This window comes from Centrocercus urophasianus, unplaced genomic scaffold, assembly GCF_019232065.1.
Source record: "Centrocercus urophasianus isolate 14NV4802_14NV808 unplaced genomic scaffold, USGS_Curo_1.0 seq_10, whole genome shotgun sequence".
NCBI classification, from domain to species: Eukaryota; Metazoa; Chordata; class Aves; order Galliformes; family Phasianidae; genus Centrocercus; species Centrocercus urophasianus.
In genome coordinates, this window is record NW_024884142.1 from 14,031,010 (window position 1) to 14,053,924 (window position 22,915).

General features: G+C 42.1%; 1 protein-coding gene across 1 annotated transcript; it reads left to right on the forward strand.

The window, feature by feature from the left end:
• Nucleotides 1–2,299: 2,299 nt before the first annotated feature.
• On the forward strand, nucleotides 2,300–10,067 carry KBTBD11 (kelch repeat and BTB domain containing 11). Its single transcript, XM_042827897.1, has one exon. The coding sequence runs from the start codon at nucleotides 2,799–2,801 to the stop codon at nucleotides 4,581–4,583; it is 1,785 nt and encodes a 594-aa protein (XP_042683831.1). The 5' UTR covers nucleotides 2,300–2,798; the 3' UTR covers nucleotides 4,584–10,067.
• The last annotated feature ends 12,848 nt before the right edge of the window (nucleotides 10,068–22,915 follow it).

Below are 22,915 nucleotides of genomic sequence, written 5' to 3' on the forward strand. Positions count from 1 at the left end.
GCATATTCCTGGTAGTCAACTATAAATATAACAGAAGACAATTTTGTACAGAATTCCTCTGCTTGCTATTAGCAAGCTGTACCATCAGCCCTTCTTCCTCTAAGTGATTTCTCAAGAGGATGTTAACGCGGGTGTTTGGTAGGACTGTGGTGAGTGGCAGCTCTTCCTCAATAATGTTTTAGTTACAAGGCAAATTTCTAACCAGGTAGATATCTGTATAGGGGAAAAGGTCTGATTATTGTGCTTGAGGAGGATCTCACCCCTTTTGTTTTCATTGCCTGAGAATTTTGAGAAGATCACTTTTTCTAGATGCCGTTTGACAACTTCAGATGTTCCAATTGGTGATTTTCCTTTGAGATATGATGCAGGTAATACATTTCATCATACACAGATAACCCTGGTGTGGCAGTTTCCTGCTTTTGACCTTTCTCATTTGGTCTCTCCCATTTTGATTTTGGTAGTATACTCTTTCAGTTGTCTTTTATTGTTTCACTTGCAAAATCAAGAAGTAGGCTGAGAGGTTGAAGCTACATGTAGAAGGAGAATGGAAATCCGGAGGAGAAGGTAGGAGAGGTAGTCAAAGAAGTGAGCTATCTAGATCTACAAAAAATCATGATGTTGGCAGCAATGGGGAAAAGCATATTAGCACCCTTCAGATGTTCATGACAAGGACGTCAGTCTTTCCAAGAACTGTATTGAGATGCGAGTAGAATATCAGCCCCTGGAAGAGGAGGCAGACACAATATATTTCAATTACTTACTTACATTACACTGATATTATACTGGTAGCAATTTTCTTTAAATAACAGTACGTTACAGCTTGGCATCCTAGATGTTTTTCAAATCATCTCCATTTGACATTTGTCATTTTGCAGGTGTCTCTTACAGAAGCTATTCTTGGTCGAAGCTGATCATTGGCACTATGGAGTGCCTGGATCAGAAAACTGATTAATCTTAATGCCTACAGTATAATAAAATAAGAAGTGGTTGGATAGTGAATTCAGTACTGTGAAGACTCACTGAAAAATAAAATTACATCAACAGGGATGCTGCCTAGTTTAGAGTTATTAATGAAGCAGTCTTACACATCAAGTGTACATGGAGAACGTTTCATTTCTCTTCATCCACGTAATGCTACAGCAGACAAGTCAGTAAAGCCTAACCTACCAAGTTAGGTTCTGGCCCTTGGAGATCTTGCTACTAAGTCTATTCAGAGTTCATAACATTTTGTATAATGATCTTAAATGTTTGATTTAAAAATACCTAAATGCGAAAATGGTTGTGAAATCTCTCTAGTTTTCAAATGCTATTTAAGCCTTGTAATAGTCTGAAAGGCTCAAAAAGCCAGAAATCAAACCACAGTATTGATTTGTCCTCTAATTGAATGTTCTCAAATGTAATAGAAAGCCTTTTGTAGGGCAAATGCACAAGACAAACACTAGATCAGTAGAAGACTGATCTAGTGTGCAATCGTGGCTGTCTGGATTTCATGTCTGTGTCAGAGGCTTCCAGACAATATCATCTACTAATTACGTTTTCATGAAAAAGTCTCCAAAAGTTGGACACACCCAACAGTAGTTTAATGGGATAAATAAGTAATCTATACTGCAAGGAAATTACAAGCTATAATTTGCATAGAAAGGACTTAATCTTCTTTCAAATAGAACTTGGTCTATAGATCCCTGTTGCATGAAATAAAGTACTTTTGGACAATTTTTGTGTATTGTTTATCAAAACTTAAAGCAAACCCAGGAAATTCATAAAGAAACAAGACAAACTTTTTTTTGTTTTTGTTTTTTTTTGGTGGAATTCTGAGAACTACTTTTCTGAAATGTGGATAGAACTCATTAGTAATTAGGCTGACAGGGACTAACCTACTCAGAGCCATGCTTTACAGCCTGACATTTTCTCATTAAGAAAAGTCATGTTCTAGTGATCTACTGTGATTTTTACTCTTTTCTGCTTTTTTGTTAGCAGAAGTCTTAAATCTTGAACCAGGCCTATGAAGTTTGATTACATCTTGCTCATGCATTGTTGCTGTGTCTGCTGTTATATATATGTCAGATTGCTTTTGTCATAAGAAAATAAACTCTTTGGTTTGTTTTGTAAACAACAAAAGTTGTTGAGTTCTATTAGCATAATTGTGTAGGGTAACTGTAACTGTAGGGTGCTATTGATGTTATTTTAAAGGAAACATAACCTTAGTAGTCTTGAACTTATGAGTGAGCTGAGACTAAATCTATTTTGAAGCTGATCAATTTTTCATGGTTTTTTTTTTTTTTTTTCTTTTTTCAGGAGGAATGCATATGAGGAGCAGTGATATGAAGAAACCGTCTTGAAGTTCATGTGGAAGATATGTTGGCTTGTAGGAAATCTTCCAGAACAAATTGCAACCGTTGTCTTCCCCTGAAGTAGCTGTACAAGATGAACAGGCTGTGATAATACTCCTAACTATTTGACTTGAAAGGACATGTTTTCGGGTTGCTCAGCATGGTGTGGGGACCAGTTTCCGTGAAAGGATGCTGCACATGAAAACTGTTTAAAATTTTCATATGATAACAGAAAAAACAGAACTGCTTTGCAGGCTATTGAGGTGTGATATTCATAAAGGGAAGACATTCAGGTTTTCATGGGCAGTGTCTGACTGAGGAGAAGCCATTACTGGTCAGGCCACAGAAGCTCAAGGCTCTCCAATGTCCCCCAGCAGGTGATGGGCATTCCAGTACGACCAAGACCTGTCCAGGGCAGCGCTGTGCAGCGCCAGAGCAGCTAGTGTGGCTGTGGTGGAGTGTGGCTCCATGGAGGGCAGCGGCACAGTGGAGGAGGAGGAGAGTGGGGCCGGGTCTGGAGCCCCACCACTCACCCTGTCCTCCCCCTGCAGCTTCAGCTCTTCTCTGTGCTTCAGCTCTGCCACCTCTGAGCAGGGGGCCCCATCACCGTCCTCTACTGGCAGCCATGTGGTGGAAAGCCAGTGGGAGCTCAACAGTGTGGCCTCTGAGTCGGAGGAGGAGGAGGCGAGTGCACGAGAGCCACCAGCTGGCGCACAGCCTACAGGGCGGCCAGCTGAGGAGCCCGACCTTGTGATTGAGGTATCAGGGCAGCGCATCCGGGCACACAAGTCGGTGCTGGCAGCCAAGAGCGACTACTTCCGAGCCCGTGCCTCGCGAGATATCCTGCGGGTGAAGGGGGTGAGCTACGGGGCGCTGAGGCTCCTCATTGACTATGTCTACACAGCCCGCATGGGCGAGGTGCGGCACGACAACCTGGCCGAGGTGGTGAGCGGTGCCCGTGTCCTCCAGATGCCCTGCGCCTTGCACTGTGCTGCCGAGGCCATGCGCGCCCAGCTGCGCCTTGACAACTGCTACCAGCTCCTCTGCCTGGCCAAGAAGCAACGACTGGCAGAGCTGCGGGAGGCCGCCTACCGCTTCATGAGTGACCACTATCTGGAGGTGCTGCGTGAGCCAGGCGTCTATGGCCGTCTCAGTGGGGCAGAGAGGGACCTTATTCTGCAGCGGCGCCTGGAGGCTGGACGACGCTGCCTATTGGTGGCTGAAGTCAGTGATGCTTTCGAGCGGCCTGGTGGTGGCAGCCGACCACAGAGCCGTGAGAGCAGCCGCCCCCAGAGCCCCTCTTCTGTGATGTCTTTGGAGGAGAGTGGCTCCCTCATCCATTGCTACCATGAGGCCAGCCGTGAGTGGAGGGTGCTGACACGTCTGCCTGAGGAGGCCAATGCCAAGGGCTGCGCCATGTGTGTCCTCCACAACTACCTCTTCCTGGCAGGGGGCATTGCTGCAGGGCCAGTGGGCAGCGAGCCACGGGCTCGCCTCTCTGACAAAGTCTTCTGCTACAACCCCCTCACTGACACATGGAGCCAGGTACGCCCACTGGCTCAGCCTCGCTCACAGCTCAAGCTGCTGGCTCTGGATGGTTATCTCTACGCTGTTGGGGGCGAGTGCCTCTTCACCGTGGAGAAGTATGACCCACGGGCTGATCGCTGGAGCCCCGTTGCACCCCTACCCAAGGGAGCCTTTGCCGTTGCTCATGAGGCCACCACTTGCAATGGGGAGATCTATGTTTCAGGGGGATCTCTCTTCTACCGACTGCTCAAGTATGACCCCAAGCGTGATGAGTGGCAGGAGTGTCCTTACAACAGCAGCCGTCGACGCTCTGCTGACATGGTGGCCTTCAAGAACTTCATCTATCGCTTTGACGTGAGCAGCGGCCGTGGTGGAGAGCAGGGGCCAGGTGGTGGGACTGGTGCTGGTGTTGAAGTTTTCCGATACAACACAGTGGCCAAGCGCTGGAGCCAGTGTGCCAGCTTGCGGCCCAGCAGTGGCCCCATCCAGCCCTTCCGTTGTGCTGCCTTGGGTAACACCATCTACTGTGTCAACCGGACTGGCACTCTCCGCTTCATATTAGCCCAGGATGGCGAGGTGGAAGCAGATGGTGGGCTCAAGGGTACCTTTGATGGTGAACTTCTCAAAGCTCCATTTGATGCTAAGGGCCTCCTCCTACCCTTTGTGCTCACTCTTCCAGAGAAGCTGGAGAAAGCAGGGGACCAAGAGGGTTCCCTCTCGCTGTAAGTGGCCAGCCTCACTCTGGCGTGCTGGTCAGAGGGCTGGGTTGCAACTTTTAGGGAACACGCAAATTCACTCCCACAGAAGGGACCCTCTCCAGCATGTTTGCAGAGAGAAGGGGCTCCCTCCTTCCCTCTCCCAAGGTTTTGGTCTGGAAGTGCTTGGTTGTCACCTGGGTAACTCCTACTGTGTTGCCTTGCTTTGTGTGAAAAGACGAGCAAACCAGAGGAGAAGCTGCTATAAAAGGATAATCTCTGGATTATGTTTGTGTCAGTTCCTGACACTTTTTTGCACCTGGAGTTCTAAAAATTCCTGACAACAGTGTCATAACAAAATGTTCCGATTAGTTTTGGTTGTGTGTATGCATGTAGTTGTGATCTGGGCTGGAGCCTCTTCTGCCACCTGTTTTCTTTTCTCTCCTGGATGATTCCAGAGGATAAGCACTGCTGGCAACATCGCTTAACTGTATTTGTTCTTGTGTCAAATCGACTGTTTCCTCTGCTAGAAAAGTATAAGAAGATCATCTCAATCACAGCATCTCAGTGCAATAGATGGTTTTAGGAAGACATGGCACTGTGTGGTCCCAGGAATTTCAACCATGATGATGTAACAGATACCAGACGTAAAGCTTTAAGCAACACAAATGTGTGCCGCATGTTCATATTTGGAATACACAAAAAAAAAAGGAAGTTAGTTGTTTAAAATGCGGTGTGTCATGGCAGATATGAAATGTTGATATGTTCTTTATTTGAAAAAGGCAAGATTTCTGTATAAAAAGACACTGTTTTATTACTTTTTTTATCAGAGATTTTAAATTATAACAAAAATGGACTTTAGCTGTTTGGACTGTGGCAGATTTACATGACCATGTAGACCACTAGAGCTGTGGGAAATATTTTGTACTTCAACTACTCTTTAATTAACTGCAGGTCGAGGAAAATTAATCTAAACCAAATGTAAATTCTTCAAAACTGTCTGCAGACAGCTTAAATGTTTCTTTGTATGTTCAGTACCCTGTGGCAAGAGGCTTTTCCAACTTAATGCAAGACCATCAAAGGAGGACATGGTAAACAGGAATGTGTTACACATGTTGATTTTATTGTGCACTAGCATGATGTTATTTCCCTATCTTTGGATTGAGAGACTGCTTTATTTATTTTGATTGATTGCTGTAATCAATAAGCCCTTGTCAACTGCAGTACATGCTGATGGCCTATGCTGTCATTGGGATTCCGAACCACTCAGGTGCTGTTTGTGGAGCAGCGTCCTAACGAGACACAACCCCAGAGAAATTCTTCTTGCCTGTGCAAAGGCAGAGCATACTTTTTTTTGTCATTTTACTCGGAACTGGAAAAGCATAAACTGTCTACATAGACAAACTATACTGAAAAGGGCGCTTGCATTTATTTTAAAAACTTTATATATATATATAAAAAGTCAGTAGACAGACAAGGCAAATGTTTTAGCTTTACTGTAAACCACTGACACCTTTTCTGAAAAATAGAACCAGTGTTTTTACTATTAGTGATTCAGCCTGGAAGTGGCATGGACTATGGAAGGGAATTGTTTATATTCAAAGTTCTAGTATAGATTCATATTTTAGAAATAAATAGGGACCTTACATCAAAGAGCAGCAGATCTTTTTATGTTTTATTAAGATGTTTCCATTAGCAGAACATTAGCATTCTTATGTTATGGCTAGTTCCAAAGGGAGGCAGCAGGTTCTGTCCTAAGAGACACCATCTTCACAGAAGATGGTAGTGAAGTTTATAGATATTTCTTTCTTTTCCTTCCCAGTTTTTTTTAATTCCTGTTGTTTTTATTTTTTTTTTTCTCCTTCACTATCTGTCCTGCATTTTAATACAGCTGATCTGATTTGCCATCTTTAGAGAACAGTTGTTTTGTTCTGACAGTTCTTAGCCACGTGAGCCCATTTCCAGTGAGCTCATTAAAGCATCTCCCAGGTGGGAGCTGCACTCTGATGCTTATCAGCCTCACTGCAGGACGGTGCAGTGGAATTTAGTGCCACAGATGGTGTATTTGTTCGTGATTAACAAAGAAACTGTTTGATTTTTTTTTTTTTTTTGAAAGATGATCTTAATTCTTTGACGAGAATGCCTGGAAATATTGACTCAATTAAATTACAGTGTTGTAGCTTGAGCGGGAAAGAAAATGATGTATTTGCCTTCAGCATCATTTTCTATTTTAACTGTAGAAGGTATTTAAAGCTGTGTAGTGAAATACTTAGGTGGATAAACTGAAGACGTAAGTGCTAGGCAGGTTTTGAATTAGCAGTCACCACAAATGCCCAAGTGTCAGTTCTATCTTACAGTACCGTGCAGTTTCGTAGTTCAAAATATTTAGTAGTACAGTTTTTATGTTACAGCATAGTAGGGAATCGAGCCAGCTTTGTCACTCCTATTAATTGGTCATTAATTAAGCATTCTCATTCCTGTTAATGCACGAAAATGCTGCTGAACAAGTTTTGAGAAGTCTCCCTGATTTGAGATGCAAAAAATATGTCGCAGACTTTGAGGAAGGAATGAAACACATTCTTTCTTCCAGAACTTGTTGCTATATACTATGAATAAATAGATTTGGAAGTAATCTTTACAGCATTATGTGTTTGCCAAACGTGCTGTGGTTTGTATTTTTGCTAGCTTACATCATTAGCAGAGATTGTTTCAAGTGCCTTCCCACTCCACTGTCACACAGTGAGAGCAGAGTCTGGTCTCCATTAGCAGCTGTCCATCATGCCTGTTTCCTTCCTACACTCTGCGTAATCACAGCCTGATGACTGACTGCAGTGCTGTGTTTCAGCCCACGTTTCCTACTCTGTGGCCTCTCTTTCCTCCCTGCTAAGCCTGAGGCAGATTTGCTGGAAGTTGTTTTTTTCTGCAGCTTGCGTCTTTACTATATTGAAAAAAATTAATGCTTGGGTACTAAAAGCAGGATTTAAATAGACTTCAGGAGTGGAAGACCAGATGATGTGATACCCAGGAGCCACTGTTGTAATATGTTTGTATGGTCCAAACCAAAGTGCCATGCTACCCTCACACTGTTTGTATATGTATAGCTTTTAAAGCAGTCATTTATATAATTGCCTGAAGGCTTCTGCATTTACATGGAACATGGACACGATGTTTGCTTTCTTAGCCTGCAATGATTTAACCCAAATCCCTGGAGGACTGGAGGACTTGGAGCTAATCCCTGCTCTCTAAATATTTGAATTACAGTATAATACAATGTTTTGTGTTATGCACTAGATGGCTAAAAATCTCAGAAATTATCCTGATAAATGAATTCAAACCGCCATCCTCACTGAGTGGTCTGAGACAAGCTGGAGAGCCATTTTCTTTCTCCATGAATCTCACAGTCTTCTCTCCCACCTTTACCAGGGCATGCAGGAAATATTTTTTCTGTGTCCTCTTTCCTAGGGTACTCCTGTTTTCCAGGTCATCTTCCAGAAGACATAGGCTTGAATTCTCCTGAGCAGAGGAAGGAGGGAACTCAGACCTCCCACATCACATGTGTGTATTCTGAAATCTGGATATTCGTAGAAGAATATCGATACCACATCCTGTAGCTTCTTTCAGGAACGAATCTCATGCAAAACTTTCAAAAGCACATACAGGCTCCAGTTCCTGGATGGGTAATTCACGATATGTTTAGTACGAGTTGGTACAATGGGACAAATTTTCTGGAGAAAGGTTTTTCAGATAGGCTCTGAATTTTGGATCTCCAGGCTGGGGTGAGGGGCTCCATGTACTGTACCAGGAGACTGCAGAGGTATTTTAGGTCCCACTCAGGGGCAACGCCTTGTTTAAGAGGCATGCACGGCATGGAAATGCCAGGAGCCTTCATTGCATCTAAATGAAATCCCTGCATGAATAAAGAAACAGACCACCTCAGCAAATGCTAATAACAGACAGAAATTTACTATTTCCACTAACTGGTTCTGTAAAAAGAATTTAATTACAGCAAAGCCTTTGGTACAAATTCTGTTTATTCTTGGAAAATAAGTCAAAGGAATAATTAGCAAAAGAATAATCCTATTTGTGAAAACAGGCACTGCTAAGCAACATGGGAAGGATGCTAATCGTACCCTACTAATGAATAAAATTATGCAGCAGCTGATGTAAATTCTGTCCACAAAAACAAATCCTTTGCAAACAAGTACATGGTTAAATTTTAAGAATGAATTATGCACATGAAAGCTGTAACTCTCCTGTGCTGTTTGAATGGCTCTCAGAGTACTGTATCCCAATGTTCACTATTCATGAGTGGCCTGTTGCTTTTCTTGCTTTATGGTATCCGTTCCATTGACTGCTCTGTAGATGGGCTGCCCTTCATTACCACAAAGCTTAACATTGGCATGGGGATGATTTGCTTTGTGTCTGAAATGACGTGTAGTGCTTTCTCCTTGAATGAATCCAAAGGATTTAGAATTATCTTTCTTTGGGCTTTTTATTTTTTTAGTGGTGTTGCTTTTAGGAAACTTAAGAGGGCACAGGAAGGGAAATGGTAGTACAGTGGAGGAGCTGTGGTAACAAGCATTTAATGATTTTCTGTCTGCCATTTTTCTACACATCAGATGCACATTGGACTGAAAAGGACGGCTCTGTGTAGCTATTAACAGTGTGATCCCAAGTGCTGCTGTGGCAAAGTATGTTTTCATTTAACTATATTCACTGGCTCAGCTCTTACTCTGTGATCATTTAATGAAGATTAGTAGTAAGTCCATAATAAAGTAGATTACTGGAACTATTCTGAATTGACATTACAGCTACTAAAAGCAGAGATTGACACCCACATTCAGTAAAACCGTGCACTCAGAATATGTAATAATGCACTTTTTATTTGTTTTGGCTTAATTAATGGTACTGTAAGAAGTGCTGGAATGAGCCCATCTGAATTAGGAAGCAGAAGGCTATTTTAGAGGCTCTCTAAGCTTCATAAATTACTCAGCGAGAGAAAATGGGAGAGTGAAGAAGGGGGAGAGGAGGAAGAAGGAGAACTAGGAAAGAAAAATACCTAGCACGTATTCAGTAGAAACAAGTAGCAGAGAAGGAAACCAGAGTTAGTATTGAGACTGTGATGACTATGTGACCAATTTTCTTTCAAGTATTTTTTAGATAGCTTGAGTTTTTTTATCTATTATGTTGTCGGTCTTGTCGTTCTGCACCTGCAATTCATCGCAAACAACCACAGTGTTCAGTAATCTGCTTTTTGTAGGAGCTTTGTGCTTTGCTTTTAAGTTTTGGTGGATAAATCTTTGACAAATCTGAAACCATAAAGTAACCATGTTGATGCTGCCACTTAAAACAGGTTAAGTCATGCAAATGCTTTAGACACTGTTCACAATTCAGGTGAATTACATGTGATGTATTAACAGTTCATTTTCAAAGTGTATATAGGTAAGGTCACTGTAAAGCTTTTTATGTATTCCAACTTATGCTGTAATGAAATAAATACATACAAAAGGCTTATCTCCCCATAGAGGTTTCTGACTGTTGTTTTTTCTTTGTCATCCATTTGATCATTAAACAGTATCATGTATGTTCTTATCATAAAACAAAGGCAAAATTAGATGGATGATCACAAAGGCAAAATCTTCAGGAAATGTTTCACCATGCCCTGAATATTAGGAACATGAAATACTCGGTGGGTGAAAGCCCTGTTTCAAGTACAGATTTGCATAAACTCCAGTTCCACTGATTTTTATTTCCTGTTGTGTTTATTTTTTTTTCCTGGAAGAATGTTAAAATATTTACTTGTGACTGTTGTGTGCAGGTTTTCCAAGTGTGCTCTCCTTTCTATGTCAGACATAAGATTTTTGACAGCAGTAGATTTACAACAGTATAAGAGCAGAATCAAGCACAACTTGAGCTTAGGATGTTGTCTCCTACTTATTGTCTCATCTGTTATTTTGCTGAAATGATATCATAGAACCCTTTTGAAAATTCCAGGATTCATAGTGGGACTCAGTGGAGTTTGACATGGTATCATTCATGTTGCATGTAATTTTCCTTTGCCAACCCAATGTACAAGTTCTATCTATTTTGACTTTTCCACGTTTTCTTCATAACACCCAAATTATGCTGATGGATAAACCAGGATAAATCAGGAATGACTTAACCAAATGTCTGAGCTTGCCAGAAGAGTTGTTTCATTAAGTCCCAGAGTTTTGATCTGACTTACTAAGGATCTATTTAGGAAAAAAAGAAACACCTTATGGATTTAGGCAATCACTAATTCAAAGTGTATTTTTTGCACGTTTTCTTATTTTTTTTTAAAACTTGATTTCATTACAACAATTTTTTTTTTTAACTATGTCACTTTTTGTTTTTCTCTGAGCTGTTAACTAGATACCAGGAAACATAGTGCCCGTGATGTTTCACGTTAAATGTATATTCCCTTTAGGTTCACTGACCATTGTCATAGAATGATTTGAGTTGGAAATTTAAAGGCCATCCAATCCAACTTCTCTGTGATGAACAGGGACACTTCAGAGTGCTCAGGGCCCTGCCCAGCCTGGCCTTGGATGTCTCCAGGGATGGGATGTCCACCACCTCTTTGAGCAATGTGTATCAGTACCTCACCAACTTTTATGTAAGAGACATTTTCCTTACATCCAATCTAAGTCTCCCCTCTTTTAGTTTGAAGCTATTTCCCCTTTTCCTATCACAGGAGACCCTACTAAAGAGTCTGCCCCTTTATTATTGCCCCCTCATTCCTCAGGTTAATTAACCCATAAGCTCAAGCATCAAGACTGGTAGGAAATATGAATGGGCCAAAGAACTTATGTCATATTATGGCGCTAATTTTTTAGTTCTGAAACACTGCACCAACTGTGGCACAAGGATTTGGGTTTCAAAATCACCCTGATTTGGGTGCAGAGCATTCCCTCATATCATCTGTGTCCAAGTATGATGCACATTTTTAACATGACGTTTAGCATTTGTTTGCATGCATCCACGCATTTGTGCTTCAAAAATCACAAAGGTTTCTGTATGAAAGCATCCAGAGACATGCAATATTGTCTTTATTCAGTTGAAGGCAGAGAAGTCTTACTGGTAGACAAATTGCTTTTGTTCTTAGACTGCAAACAGTAGAGGCATGTATACTTGGGAAGTGCCATAGCATACACAGTAATTAGCAAATACACAAAAAAACAAGCTCATCAAACACGAGCTTACAACCTACAGGTAGATGTATGTTGTGGGTGGAGACAAAGGCAGCTAATTATTAGTAATTATTCTTGCTGTGACCATGCCTAGGAACAACCCCTGGTCTTGTTTCAGGGCCATGTTGTCTTGGCACCTGTAAACAGAAAAGAAACAAGTCAAAGACTAAATATAACTGGGTGGCTAAAAGTAGATCAGGGAAGCAGGGAAGCAAGTGGCATTTATTACTCAGCTATGACAACACCTGCAGGCTTGTGTTTGAAAAGAGCATGGAGAGCATCTGCACCTCCAACAGCACCTGCAAGCAAGCAGGCTCATCTGTGAAGGAGGGGAGTAGGCAAGACACAACAGTGACACTGCTTGGCAGCAAGGAACAGAGAGGAGCTGAACCAAGGCCCTCTGAATGACAGCTGTGCTGACAAGCACAAGTCCTTGGAAGGGTGCGAGGAAATGATATGTGCCTGGCAGCCTTAGTATTTCTCCTCCAATGCTGTGCCCTCTGTGCTGAAGGTGACACACGCAGATCTTTCTTCCCATTCAATTTTCAATTTTTTCTCCTCCTCTCATTTTTTTTCCTCTATAATGTGTTCGATTTCTGTCTTGGCTTGAATGCTTTAACAGGGGGCTGTGAATTTGAAAAAATTACCTACTGGAAACCAATGAAATTCCTTTTTATTTTACTTCTCTCAAGAAATCATTAGCTCATTAGTTTTCCCCCCACATCAGGTGGGGCAGGCTTAATGCACCTGCTCCTGGGCAGAATGGCGCAATTTACCCAAGCAGCTTGCTTCCTAAGGAAAGACAGTTGTGAGCAGTTAACGAGTCATAAGGCAGATTTAAGGCAAGAGCTCTGTTACCTTTGTTAAGGTACTGGTGCTTTCATTTACTGTAGCTTGTAGCTCAGCAGAGAAACTAACTGCAGGATGACAGTATTAAGCAGGAAGAGGTTCTCGGAGGAATGGAGAACAGACTGCACTACTGCAAAATTAGGTTAGTTCACACACCATTTAGAAACCATTATCTCAGTGCTCAGGGTGTTATTTACTGACTGCTTGCTACTGCATTATAGATTCAGTTGTTTTATTGTTGTTTTTGAGTTGTTTGTTTGTTTCTTGTGGTTTTGGGTTGTTTTTTTTTTTTTGCCTCCCCCTGCTGCTTTGCAGTTCTTTGCATTTGTGGAAGAACACTGCAGAGCTTGCAAGCAGAAAACAAGTAGAAATTTTTACTTATTTTCATGGGTAACTGAATCTGTCATCTACGGTGATGGATTATACTTTTCTCTTGTCCTTTTCTAATTAAATAAAATGCTGAATCTTGGTTAGAAATGGAGGAGGAAGTGGTGAGTTTAATAGTTTCTGAACCTTTAGAGAAAACAAAGAAGACAATCAAGTTCTGCTAATGTTATTTGTCTCTTTTTGGATCATAATTAAGTCCTAAGCAGGCAGACAACCTTCTAAAAATATGAGTTATGCTAAGCCTGTGAGAGATCATAAAGTCATTAAGGTTGAAAAAGACCGCTAAGGTCATCTGGTCCATCCACCAGCCAATCCCTACTATGCCCACTAACCCATATCCCATAGTACCACACTTACCTTGTTCTTGAACACCTCTAAGGATGGTGACTCCACCACCACCCTGGGCAGCCCATGCCAATGCTTTACATCTCTTTCTAAGAAGAATTATTTCCTAATATCCAACCTGAAATCCCGTCTGGGGAGTAGTGCTGTGTAGGAACTTCTTGAAGCTGCTCGTTTCCAATTTTTCCTTTCCTACCTCTGTGCCCTGCATCTCTTTGAAAGCAAATACTGGCTCCAACTTCATAAGCACATCAAATGTGTTTTATGATTTGATAACACACCTTGGAAGCACTCTGTTACTCCTACTATAATAAAAATGACGTGCAAAATTCTAAGGGTAAAAATCAAGAGAATCTCATTCGTTTATACATACATAATTAAGCATTGCTTCCATTAACTGTTGTTTTGATGTAGATTTTTGCTATGTTTTGCTTTGGTTTGCTTTTGGCAGAGTTACAGTATAAAGGTGTGATGATAGCATGTGTTAATTATCATGTGATGTTGGATTGAAATCTTAATTCGAATGAAATGGTGCTGCCTGTCTCAGCTGACTATAGCTGAGGAGCTCAGCCTGGCATTCAGCTAGAGCTATTGCTGTCACTGATGCCAGACTTTTCCAGCAGGCTGCTGGTGTGTAAGCATGTGTTAGCATACCTTATAGATGCCTGGAACACTCTTTTATCCCAACCTAGAGAGATGTTGCTTCACCAGCCAAGAAAAGGACTGGGCAGACACTGCTCACCTGATATTTCCTATTGTAAGTAATGGCTGCAAGGATTTTGGGGAAAGAGCCTGTCTGGTTCCGGCTGCCTTCCTGACCAGACTGCCTGGCGCATTGCCGGCCATGAGAAGGGAAGCAATATTTCCCTCCCAAGAACAAGAGAGGAACAGCAGATCGGTTGTTACCCGTTTGTAGGTCTCCAGGGAGAGCGCAGCTCCTGGTTTCCTCTACCTCAAGTTACAAGGTAGCTTCTGATTCCTGAGAGCCAAGGAATAGCTCAGATTACGCGTGGTAAAGGAGAAATTCTAAAAGAAGTTATTTTTGAAGTAGCAAGGAAAATCAGTATTTTCATTGGCTGCTCGTGGTTTTGCTACTCTGTTTGAAGCGGTTGGAACATGCTGTGCTCTTCCTCATCTGTCTTAGGGCATCTCATGCAGTTTTAGTGTGGAGCTGTCCAGGCAATATTTTTTTTTTTTTTAAGTTGCCCAGCTCTCTGAAGCCATTAAAAGGGCAAATGATTATCATGGAATCATAGAACCACAGAACAGCTTTGGTTGGAAGGAATCTTAAAGATCATCTAGTTCCAACCCCCAGATTATCTGGGAAACAGCTCCCAGTGAATGCTTTTCTTTTCCTCCACAAGCTGAATGTTCTCAGCTAAAAATGAAAAAAGCAGAAAACTGTATGAGCAATGGCTGCACAAAGAAGTTATGGTTAGTTTCTGATGCTCTTACAATAGGAAAAATGGTCAATAGAAGGACTGGTTCTGCTACAACCTTGCATCTGTTACTGGGCTCAACTGCTTAAGCTTCAGTTTTCTCTGAGAAGTGTGTCAGGGAGGAGCAAGATGATTCATCCCGTGAGGTGTTGGAAGTAATTCCATTTTTTACTCTAGCACAGCACTGTGGGAACATTAGGTAATGCTGTGGAGTACATTATTTCTTGTTTCATATTTTACTATGTTTTATCCATGTAAAAAGAGTATTTCCTTCATATGAAAGAGAACTGAATCAAAACAGTAGAGTGAAACTCTTCCTGCTTTGTTCCCTGTTTGTGTCCTTTAGCAGCATCCATTGTCCCTGAGGCCACAAGATCTGACAGGCAGCAGATCACCTTTCTACCGGTGTTCAGATGCCTGCTGTGTAGGAACCAGGTGAGTCACTGTGTGGAAATAGGTGCTTTGGGAATGGTAGTTCCTCACCCTCACCTCTCATCTGTATATGTGGAAGGATATGTAGTCTGGAGAGAAGTGGAAAGAAAAGAGTTCTCCTTCTCAGTCTCTTCTCTGTTCCTCTGACCTGAAATTAAGTGCAGTATTTCAGTCTGAATGTAACTAAAGTTGCAAATGTTCAAATTTTCATGTTTTTTCACTTTGCCTTTTTAAGATTTTGGTGCTATTTTTTTCTCTGTCTTAATTGCAACATCGAAAGCCGTTGAGCAGTTCGTTAAGAATCCACTGTGTGCATTCAGATGGGGTACCCATTTTTATTCTATTCCAGATGAAGTCATAGCTTTAATCTTTGAAGTGTTCCTTTTAGTAGACTTTAAAAAGTTAAAAATTTTAAAAAGAAATTAAGAATAAATATTATAAAATTAAATATCCTGATATTTTGGAGAAAGAAACAGCCAAATTCATTTCCTGGAAAGAGCTGTGATTTTAGATTTTCTAGATCTTGTCAAGGGCTGCAAATCTGAATACATGAAGTCAAGAGGGCTGTGCTGATTTGTGCTTCCTGAGAACGCAGTTGCTGGGCAACTTTTGCCAATGTCCTTCTGTGTGCAATGATCTGATGGCTTAAGGACATCTGAAATGCACTAGCTATCCCTTTGCTAACCCTGCGCCAGGATTCTACATGCTTTTAGCCATGTAGTTCTCCGAACATTCAGTTCCTGCTTCTGCCAGCCAGCTGATGATTGCCATAGCACCTCTGATCTAAAATTTCAAAACAAATATGGGACAGCCCTGGCCAGTTCCCCATAGTGACACAGGGAGCTCTGTCCTCATCCAAACTGGTTGTGAGGCACAACCAGTTGCTTTGAGGGCACAGCTTGTCAACCTGATGAGCTCCTTCATGCTGTCCTGCTGTATACAGCTTCCTCTTTCTTTCTAGATTGGAAGATTTGCAATCTCTAAGCCAGAAATCCTCTAAGATATGAATCTATCAAACAGGGCCATTTACTACTCCTGGATGTTAAGAGCCCTACATAGCCATCTGGGAGTGTGGTGGGGGAACCCATGAAAAGCTCTCACAAAAAGAATCCTTATTATCAGCTTCCTCATATGTCCACTTTTTAGCTTTGTGCTGAGCTGCAGACTTGCATAAAAATTAAAGCTGAGTGTATCTAAGCTTGGCTGTGTTCTTTTAATAGTAAAGAAGGCATTCTCCTGCAGCCTAGGGCTACCAGAGATAGAATACAGCCTGCTGATCTCAGCCTGCAACTCTGGATGTTACGTACTTCAGACTGATTATGGTTTCAGTAGAAACTCTACTTATGAAACCACACAGAGTGCAGGTAATTGGAAACAGCATCTGGCACAGAGGTCTTCCAGAGCTTTGCACCGGGCTTTGACTTTGTAAATAGAAAGGGCTGTGGTTCTCAGTAAATTTCATAAAGGAAACAGAGACCTTATTGTTTCCTCTCTCCCCACATAGTTTGCCTTTGTTTTTGTTTTGTTTTGTTCTTTTTTTTTTTTTTCCTTTCTCTTTGATCTGAGAAAACTACAGGACAGCTCCTTTAATTAAGGGGCAGTAGGAAAAAGTTTGCCTGCAATTTGTCTGCAAAGCAGTGTTTATGATGACAAACAGAGCTAAGCCTAAAGGTTCCATCTTTCTCTACATCTGTATTTGGAAAAGCATGACACTTTCCTTATGACCTTTTAAGGTTATAATATTCCTTGTTTAAAACATATCTTTTTCTTCTTTTTCCTCTTTCTTTCCCTCAACGGTATGTGCCTAGGCAGACTATATACAAAAGACACTTTTCTTTCTCTTGTATTCAGTAGCTTTTTTGTAGGCACGGCACCAATGGTAATTACACCATTATATGCAAGAGCCATAGGCTTCCCTTCTATGTCTGTTGTTAGGTAACTGGGATTTCAGTCATTTCCTTAGACTGTTTCTTCTCGCTCTTGCGGAGTTCTTCCCCTTTCTGCCTCTACCCAACTCATTTTACTGCTTATAAAGCACCAGATGTGAGCATAGTTGTAAGCAACCACATTTTCAGAAGAAATTTCTGGTGCTTTATTTTACAGTATTCACATGGCCATCTTCCCAGCTTAAAAAAAAAAAAAAAAAAAAAAAAAAAAAGGATTATTTCATTCACCCTGCACAGTACAACTGGTCAAAATAATCTGTAGCTGAACTCCTCCTCACTCAGCATCTCCTAGGTGACAGTGACTGCACGTACTCCAACATATTTTAAAATAAAATATCCCATGGTTACAATTACCAGTTGAATTATGAGGATAATAGTGGTGTTTGGTATCTCACATAAAGAACTCCAGGAGACCATTGGGACTGTAAATACAGTGCTTGTTAATCCAAATCGAAAAGACCCACATGGGACAGAATTTGAAGTGCTGGATGCAATATTTTCATTTATGTCAATTCTGAACAGTGCAAACATCAGTGGAGTTGGTTTGGAGTTTAGAAAAAAAAGAAAAAAAAAACATTAAAAAATGTCCTAGGATAAAAAAAAATATCATTTTGAGTCTTCTGATGGATCTTCCCAGGACTGCTGAAAAATCAGGATCTTCTAGAAGTAAATTACTCATTACAGGAAGAACAGAACTATTGCCTTACTGCTAGTAGTGGGCATATAAATCTAACTGAAGCAAGAACTTATAAAGCAAAAGGCAGCTGGGATGTGCATAAATGTGAGCCCATGGGTTTGGTGACACATAGCAAAGTGGTGGTGACAGTACACGAGTGCTGGGACAAGTGGGAGGAATAATGATCTCTTGCTGCTGCTGAGCAATAGTTGGAGCATGAGCATGGAGGAGGGATAGGAGATGCGTTCAGACAGAAGGCCATTTACCAGCTCTGCAAACTGGTACTCTGCTAACTAACTGCCACGTAAACAAAGCAGAGGCTTGCATATGGCAGATGAGATGTTTGCAGTGCACTTGGGAGCTGTGCTCAGCTGTGTCCTGCCCAGGCACCTCCTATGGGTCATGCATCTGTGGTTGCTTATTGCACTTCCCTAAAATCGTGTTCTACATCACTAGAACCATTTGTATTTTGTGGTTTCCGATCAGGATAAGGAAGAATGACAAAAACGATTGCAAAAGCAATTGGTTCAGTTTTAAAAATTTTGAAGATTTGAAAGAGTTGTTTTTATTTAGATGCCCTGGCAAAGTAGGACCTGACAAAGTGCGTTACCTGTTGCAAGCTCATTTTCAACATAGAAGTGCTAATGGCATGAAGTACAGCCACTGACCCTTGTTAATAAGACATTAGATGGTGATGTCCAGCCTGGCAGAGCTTTGATGCTAACTATCCTATGGCTGAGGCATGCAGGCTGGGAGTAGCTCAGCTGAACTCCAGAGGAGTACTACAGTACTCAGCACCTGTGATGTTGCACCTTGAATACTATGTTCATCCCTCACTGCAAGAAGGACACTGAGGCCCTGGAGTGCGTCCAGAGATGGACAATTAAGCTATGAGGGGTGCGAAGAACAAGTCTTGTCAAGAACAGCTGAGGGAACTGGGATTATTTGGTCTGGAGGAGGCTCAGGGAAGACCTTACTCCTCTCTACAATTACTTGAAAAGAGGTCGTGGAGAGGTGGGATTTGGCCTCTTCTCCCTTGTAACTTGCTGTAGAACTAGATGGAATGGATGTTAGGGAAAAATAATTTCTCCAGAAGAGCAGTCAGGTGCTGGAATGGGCTGCCCAGGGATGTGGTGAAGTCACCGTCCCAGGAGGCATTCAAGAAATATTTAGGTGTTGTATTGAGGGACAGGGTTTAGTGGGAAATATTGATGGTAGGTGGACAGTTGGACTGGATGATCTTAGGTGTCTTTTCCAACCTTGGTGAATCTATGATTGTAGGATTCCAGAGGAGGGCCAAAAAATGGTCCGAGGGACAGAACACTTTCCTACGAGGGCAGGCAGAGAGAACTGGGGCTGTTCAGCCCAAAGAAGAGAAGGCTCTGGGGAGATCTAAGAGTGGTCTTTCAGTATCTAAAGGGTGGCTGTAAGAAAGAAGGGGGCAGACTCTGTAGCAGGGTTTATTGTGATAGCACAAGAGGAAATGTTTTCAAACTAAAATAAGGGTGATTTAAACTGGTTATAATGAAGAAGGTTTTTTTTTGTTTGTTTTTTTAATGATAAAAGTGGTGAGACATTAGAACAGGTTGCCCAGAGAGGTGGTGGAAGCCTTATCCCTGGAGATGCTCAAGGTGAGGCTGGACAGGTCTCTGAGCAACCTGCTCTAGCTGTAGGTGTCCCTGTTCATTGTGGGTGAGTTGGACTGGATCAGCTTTAAGGTTCCTTTCCAAGTCAAATGATTCTATGATTCTATGACTCGCGCTTCTCAGGGAGGAAAGGTGGAGAAGGAGCTGCGGTAGGTCTCTGAAGCATGGTGGTCTTCAGACAGGCAGCAGCTGGCTGTAGGTATGGCCTGGTGCAGATGGAGTGAATTAAACTGGCAGAAGGTTGCTCTGCTTGAGTTATCGATTCCTGTCAGGGGAAAAGTTCGATGCTACGATTAAGAAGATAATGTTTTCTACCAGGATAAGCTGCATTACATTTAGTGAAGCTTCATGGTAGAGATTAGTACGAAAGTGGGCAAAACATTTAAGTAATCAGAAGGCTTGGATTTGTCAGTGCTTCAGATTGCTTTTAAAAGAACCTGAAGGAGTCACTGAGAATCTGTCAGGAATGCATGCCCCTTTTCTCCTGGTATCTACTCTCCAAAATGAACTGTAGTGTCATTTCCTTTAAATTCCATCAGACATTTCATCATTCCATACCACATGTAGCAGCCGGTACAGAAAAGACTGAGAAAGGCTTCTGCAGCACCCTTCAAACTGCTGGCTTATCAAGGGGTTGTGGTGATAAAAATTCACATTTCCCTGGGTAGAGAAAAGGGCTGAAACACTTTTTCCTTCACTTGTATTAAAGCTCTGACACGTTGCCTTTGAAACAGGAGATTAGTCTCCCTCCCTGTATTTTGTGCAAAATGTTAACCAAAAAGTAGATTCTGAGAAATCTGGATAAATGAGACCTTACAAATGTAGTTTTGGATGGCACATAGCAATAATGAGGAAATGTTCTTCTGCCTAAGGATAAGAAAACCCTACAGAGGGATCTGGACTGGCTGAATTGGTAAGCTGAGGCCAGTGGGATGAAGTACAACAAGAGTTGTCTCCTGCACTTTGATCTCAACAACCCCAGGCAATGCTACAGGCTGGGGAAGAATGACTGGAAAGATGTGCAGAGAAAAAGACCTGGGATTGTTGGTCAGTGCTTGGCTGAATATGAGCCGGCAGTGTGCCTGGGTGGCCAAGAAGGCCAAAGGCATCCTGGCTTGTATCAGAACACAGCGTTTATCAGTATCAGCAAGAGTAGGGAAGCGATTGCCTATCTGTACTCAGCTCTGGTGAGGCTCCACCTCAAGTACTGTGTTCAGTTTTGGGCCCCTCACTCCAAGAAAGACATCGAGACTTTGGAGTGTGTCGAGAGAAGGGCAGTGAAACTGTGAATAGTCTGCAACACAGTCTTATGAGGAACAGCTGAGGAGCTGGGATTTTTTAATGTGGAAGACACTCAGGGCAGACCTTATTGTTCTCTAGAGCTACCTAAAGGGAGGTTGTGAAACTGTGGGGATTGGTCTCCTGCATAAGCAGTGATAGGACTAGAGAGAATGGTCTCAAGTCATGTCAGGGCAGATTCAATTTGGATATTAGGAAAAATTTATTAGGAGAGATTTATTGGGCACTGGAATGGGCTGTCCAGGGATGTGCTGGAGTCACCATCCCTGGAGGCGTTCAAGAAACACACAGATGTATCTCTGAGGGACATGGTGACCCTCCAGGTTGAAGGCAGTCTCATCCGTATCCAGACAGCACCACGATGTAGAGAGATACAGGGCAAGAGAGAAGGGCACAAGGACATGCTTGATACAGTGTTTTGCTGCAGGCAGGTTTGGATGTGGTTCCCTGCTCCCATTGTTGTTTATGCAGCACGGTTTTACTGCAAAAGGATGAGGGCCCTGTGCCCAGGGCTAAGAGCCATCTTCCTGCTTGGCTGCAGGCCCAGTGCTGTGGGCAGTGATGTCTCCCGCTTTCTCTCCCATCTCCCGGCACTTGTATTCCTCTCAGCAGAGGTCCAGTGGCTGCTGTGCATCTGTCTTAACAAGTGAAGCCAAAAGGAACCAACATCGTGTGTTGTGCAAGCAGGAGTGCAGGACTGGGCTTAAATTTAACTTTGCCCTGCTAGTTTTGCTTCAGCTTTAACTCATCCCATCTTCCATTGCCTACCACAGAGTTCCTCTGACATTCTGTATTGATTTAGCAGCGTAGAAAATTGAGCCTAGTGTTGGAAGCTCAGCACCATCATTGGAGCAGCAGCTGGACTTATTGCTCATGCAGTTCTCGGACCTCTCCTTGACTGCTTCTTTTCACGGCAGTTTCTCTTGCTGTGTCAGATCTGCGGTAAATTATATTGCCAATCTGCCAGACTGTGCCTCTGTGTACAAAATGCTTCTTCTCTGCTGACAACTTGCCTGTGAGGGATTTGTGCTGCAGAGCTTGGAGAGAAAAAAAAAAAAAAAAAAAAAAAACCTAGAAAAAACAGAAGAGAGAAGTGTTCCTGTTCCCCTTTGTCCGCGTGTGAAATGAGCGTGCGGCACTCTGCCGGCCTGGCCGCACAAAAGGGCCTTTCTCCATGCTTAGCCCTGGAGCTGTTCCTGCTCTATTCCCACTGCTCTGCTCACTGGATGCCATTCAAGGAACAAATTGGGGTAACGAAATGGCCCCTGCTGTTCAAAGGGATCACTGCAGCTTACATAAAACACACCAACTCCTTAAAATCATATCCAATTCCTCAACCTGATTACTATTCTGCATCACTTTTTTCTTTTTTCTTTTAATACCTGTAATAACTTGAAAGAGGTTTGTATCATCCCACACACATGCATTATTGTTCTTCCCTAGTCGGTATAAGATCATCAAGCCTTGACTAGGATAACCTCTGTATTGACAAAACATTGTGCTAACGCAAATATTAGTGAAACGCTGTACCCAGGTGAAAATATGGGTATGTATATATTTTAAGGTAATGAGATGAGATTTCACCTGGAGTTCCACTGGGATTATTTTAAGTGGAAATGTAGTATATGCTGTAGTAACCCTGCTTGAACCATGGTGCTGTATCCAGTGACCTCTGGAAATTTCCCGCGACATCACCCACTCTGTGATTCAGTAGCTCTGTTAGTGGTGCATTGCTGCTGCTTTTGCAAACAAGCAGAAAGAGATAATTACCTTGGGGGGAAAATCCCCTTTAATGATTACTAAAGATATTAAAAATAGGGTGGTTGTTTTTTTTTTTTTTTTTTTTTTTTTTTTTTTTTTTTTTTTTTTTGCATTATTATATCAGGACTGAATAAAATGCTTTGCCTTTAGCTTTCTGCTCTTTCAGAATGGCTTTGAAAATATGTAGGAAATTGCAGGACAGACGTGGACAAGGTGTCTGCAGTTCCATACAGAGGAGATAGCACAAGAAGGTGAATGAAATAAGTAAATACGGAAGAACTAGAAGGTACACTAAAAAGAAGACTTTTGACCAGTGAGTCATATTAATATATTAAAAGAACAAAATAATGTGAATATTTGGCAGACGCAGTTCTT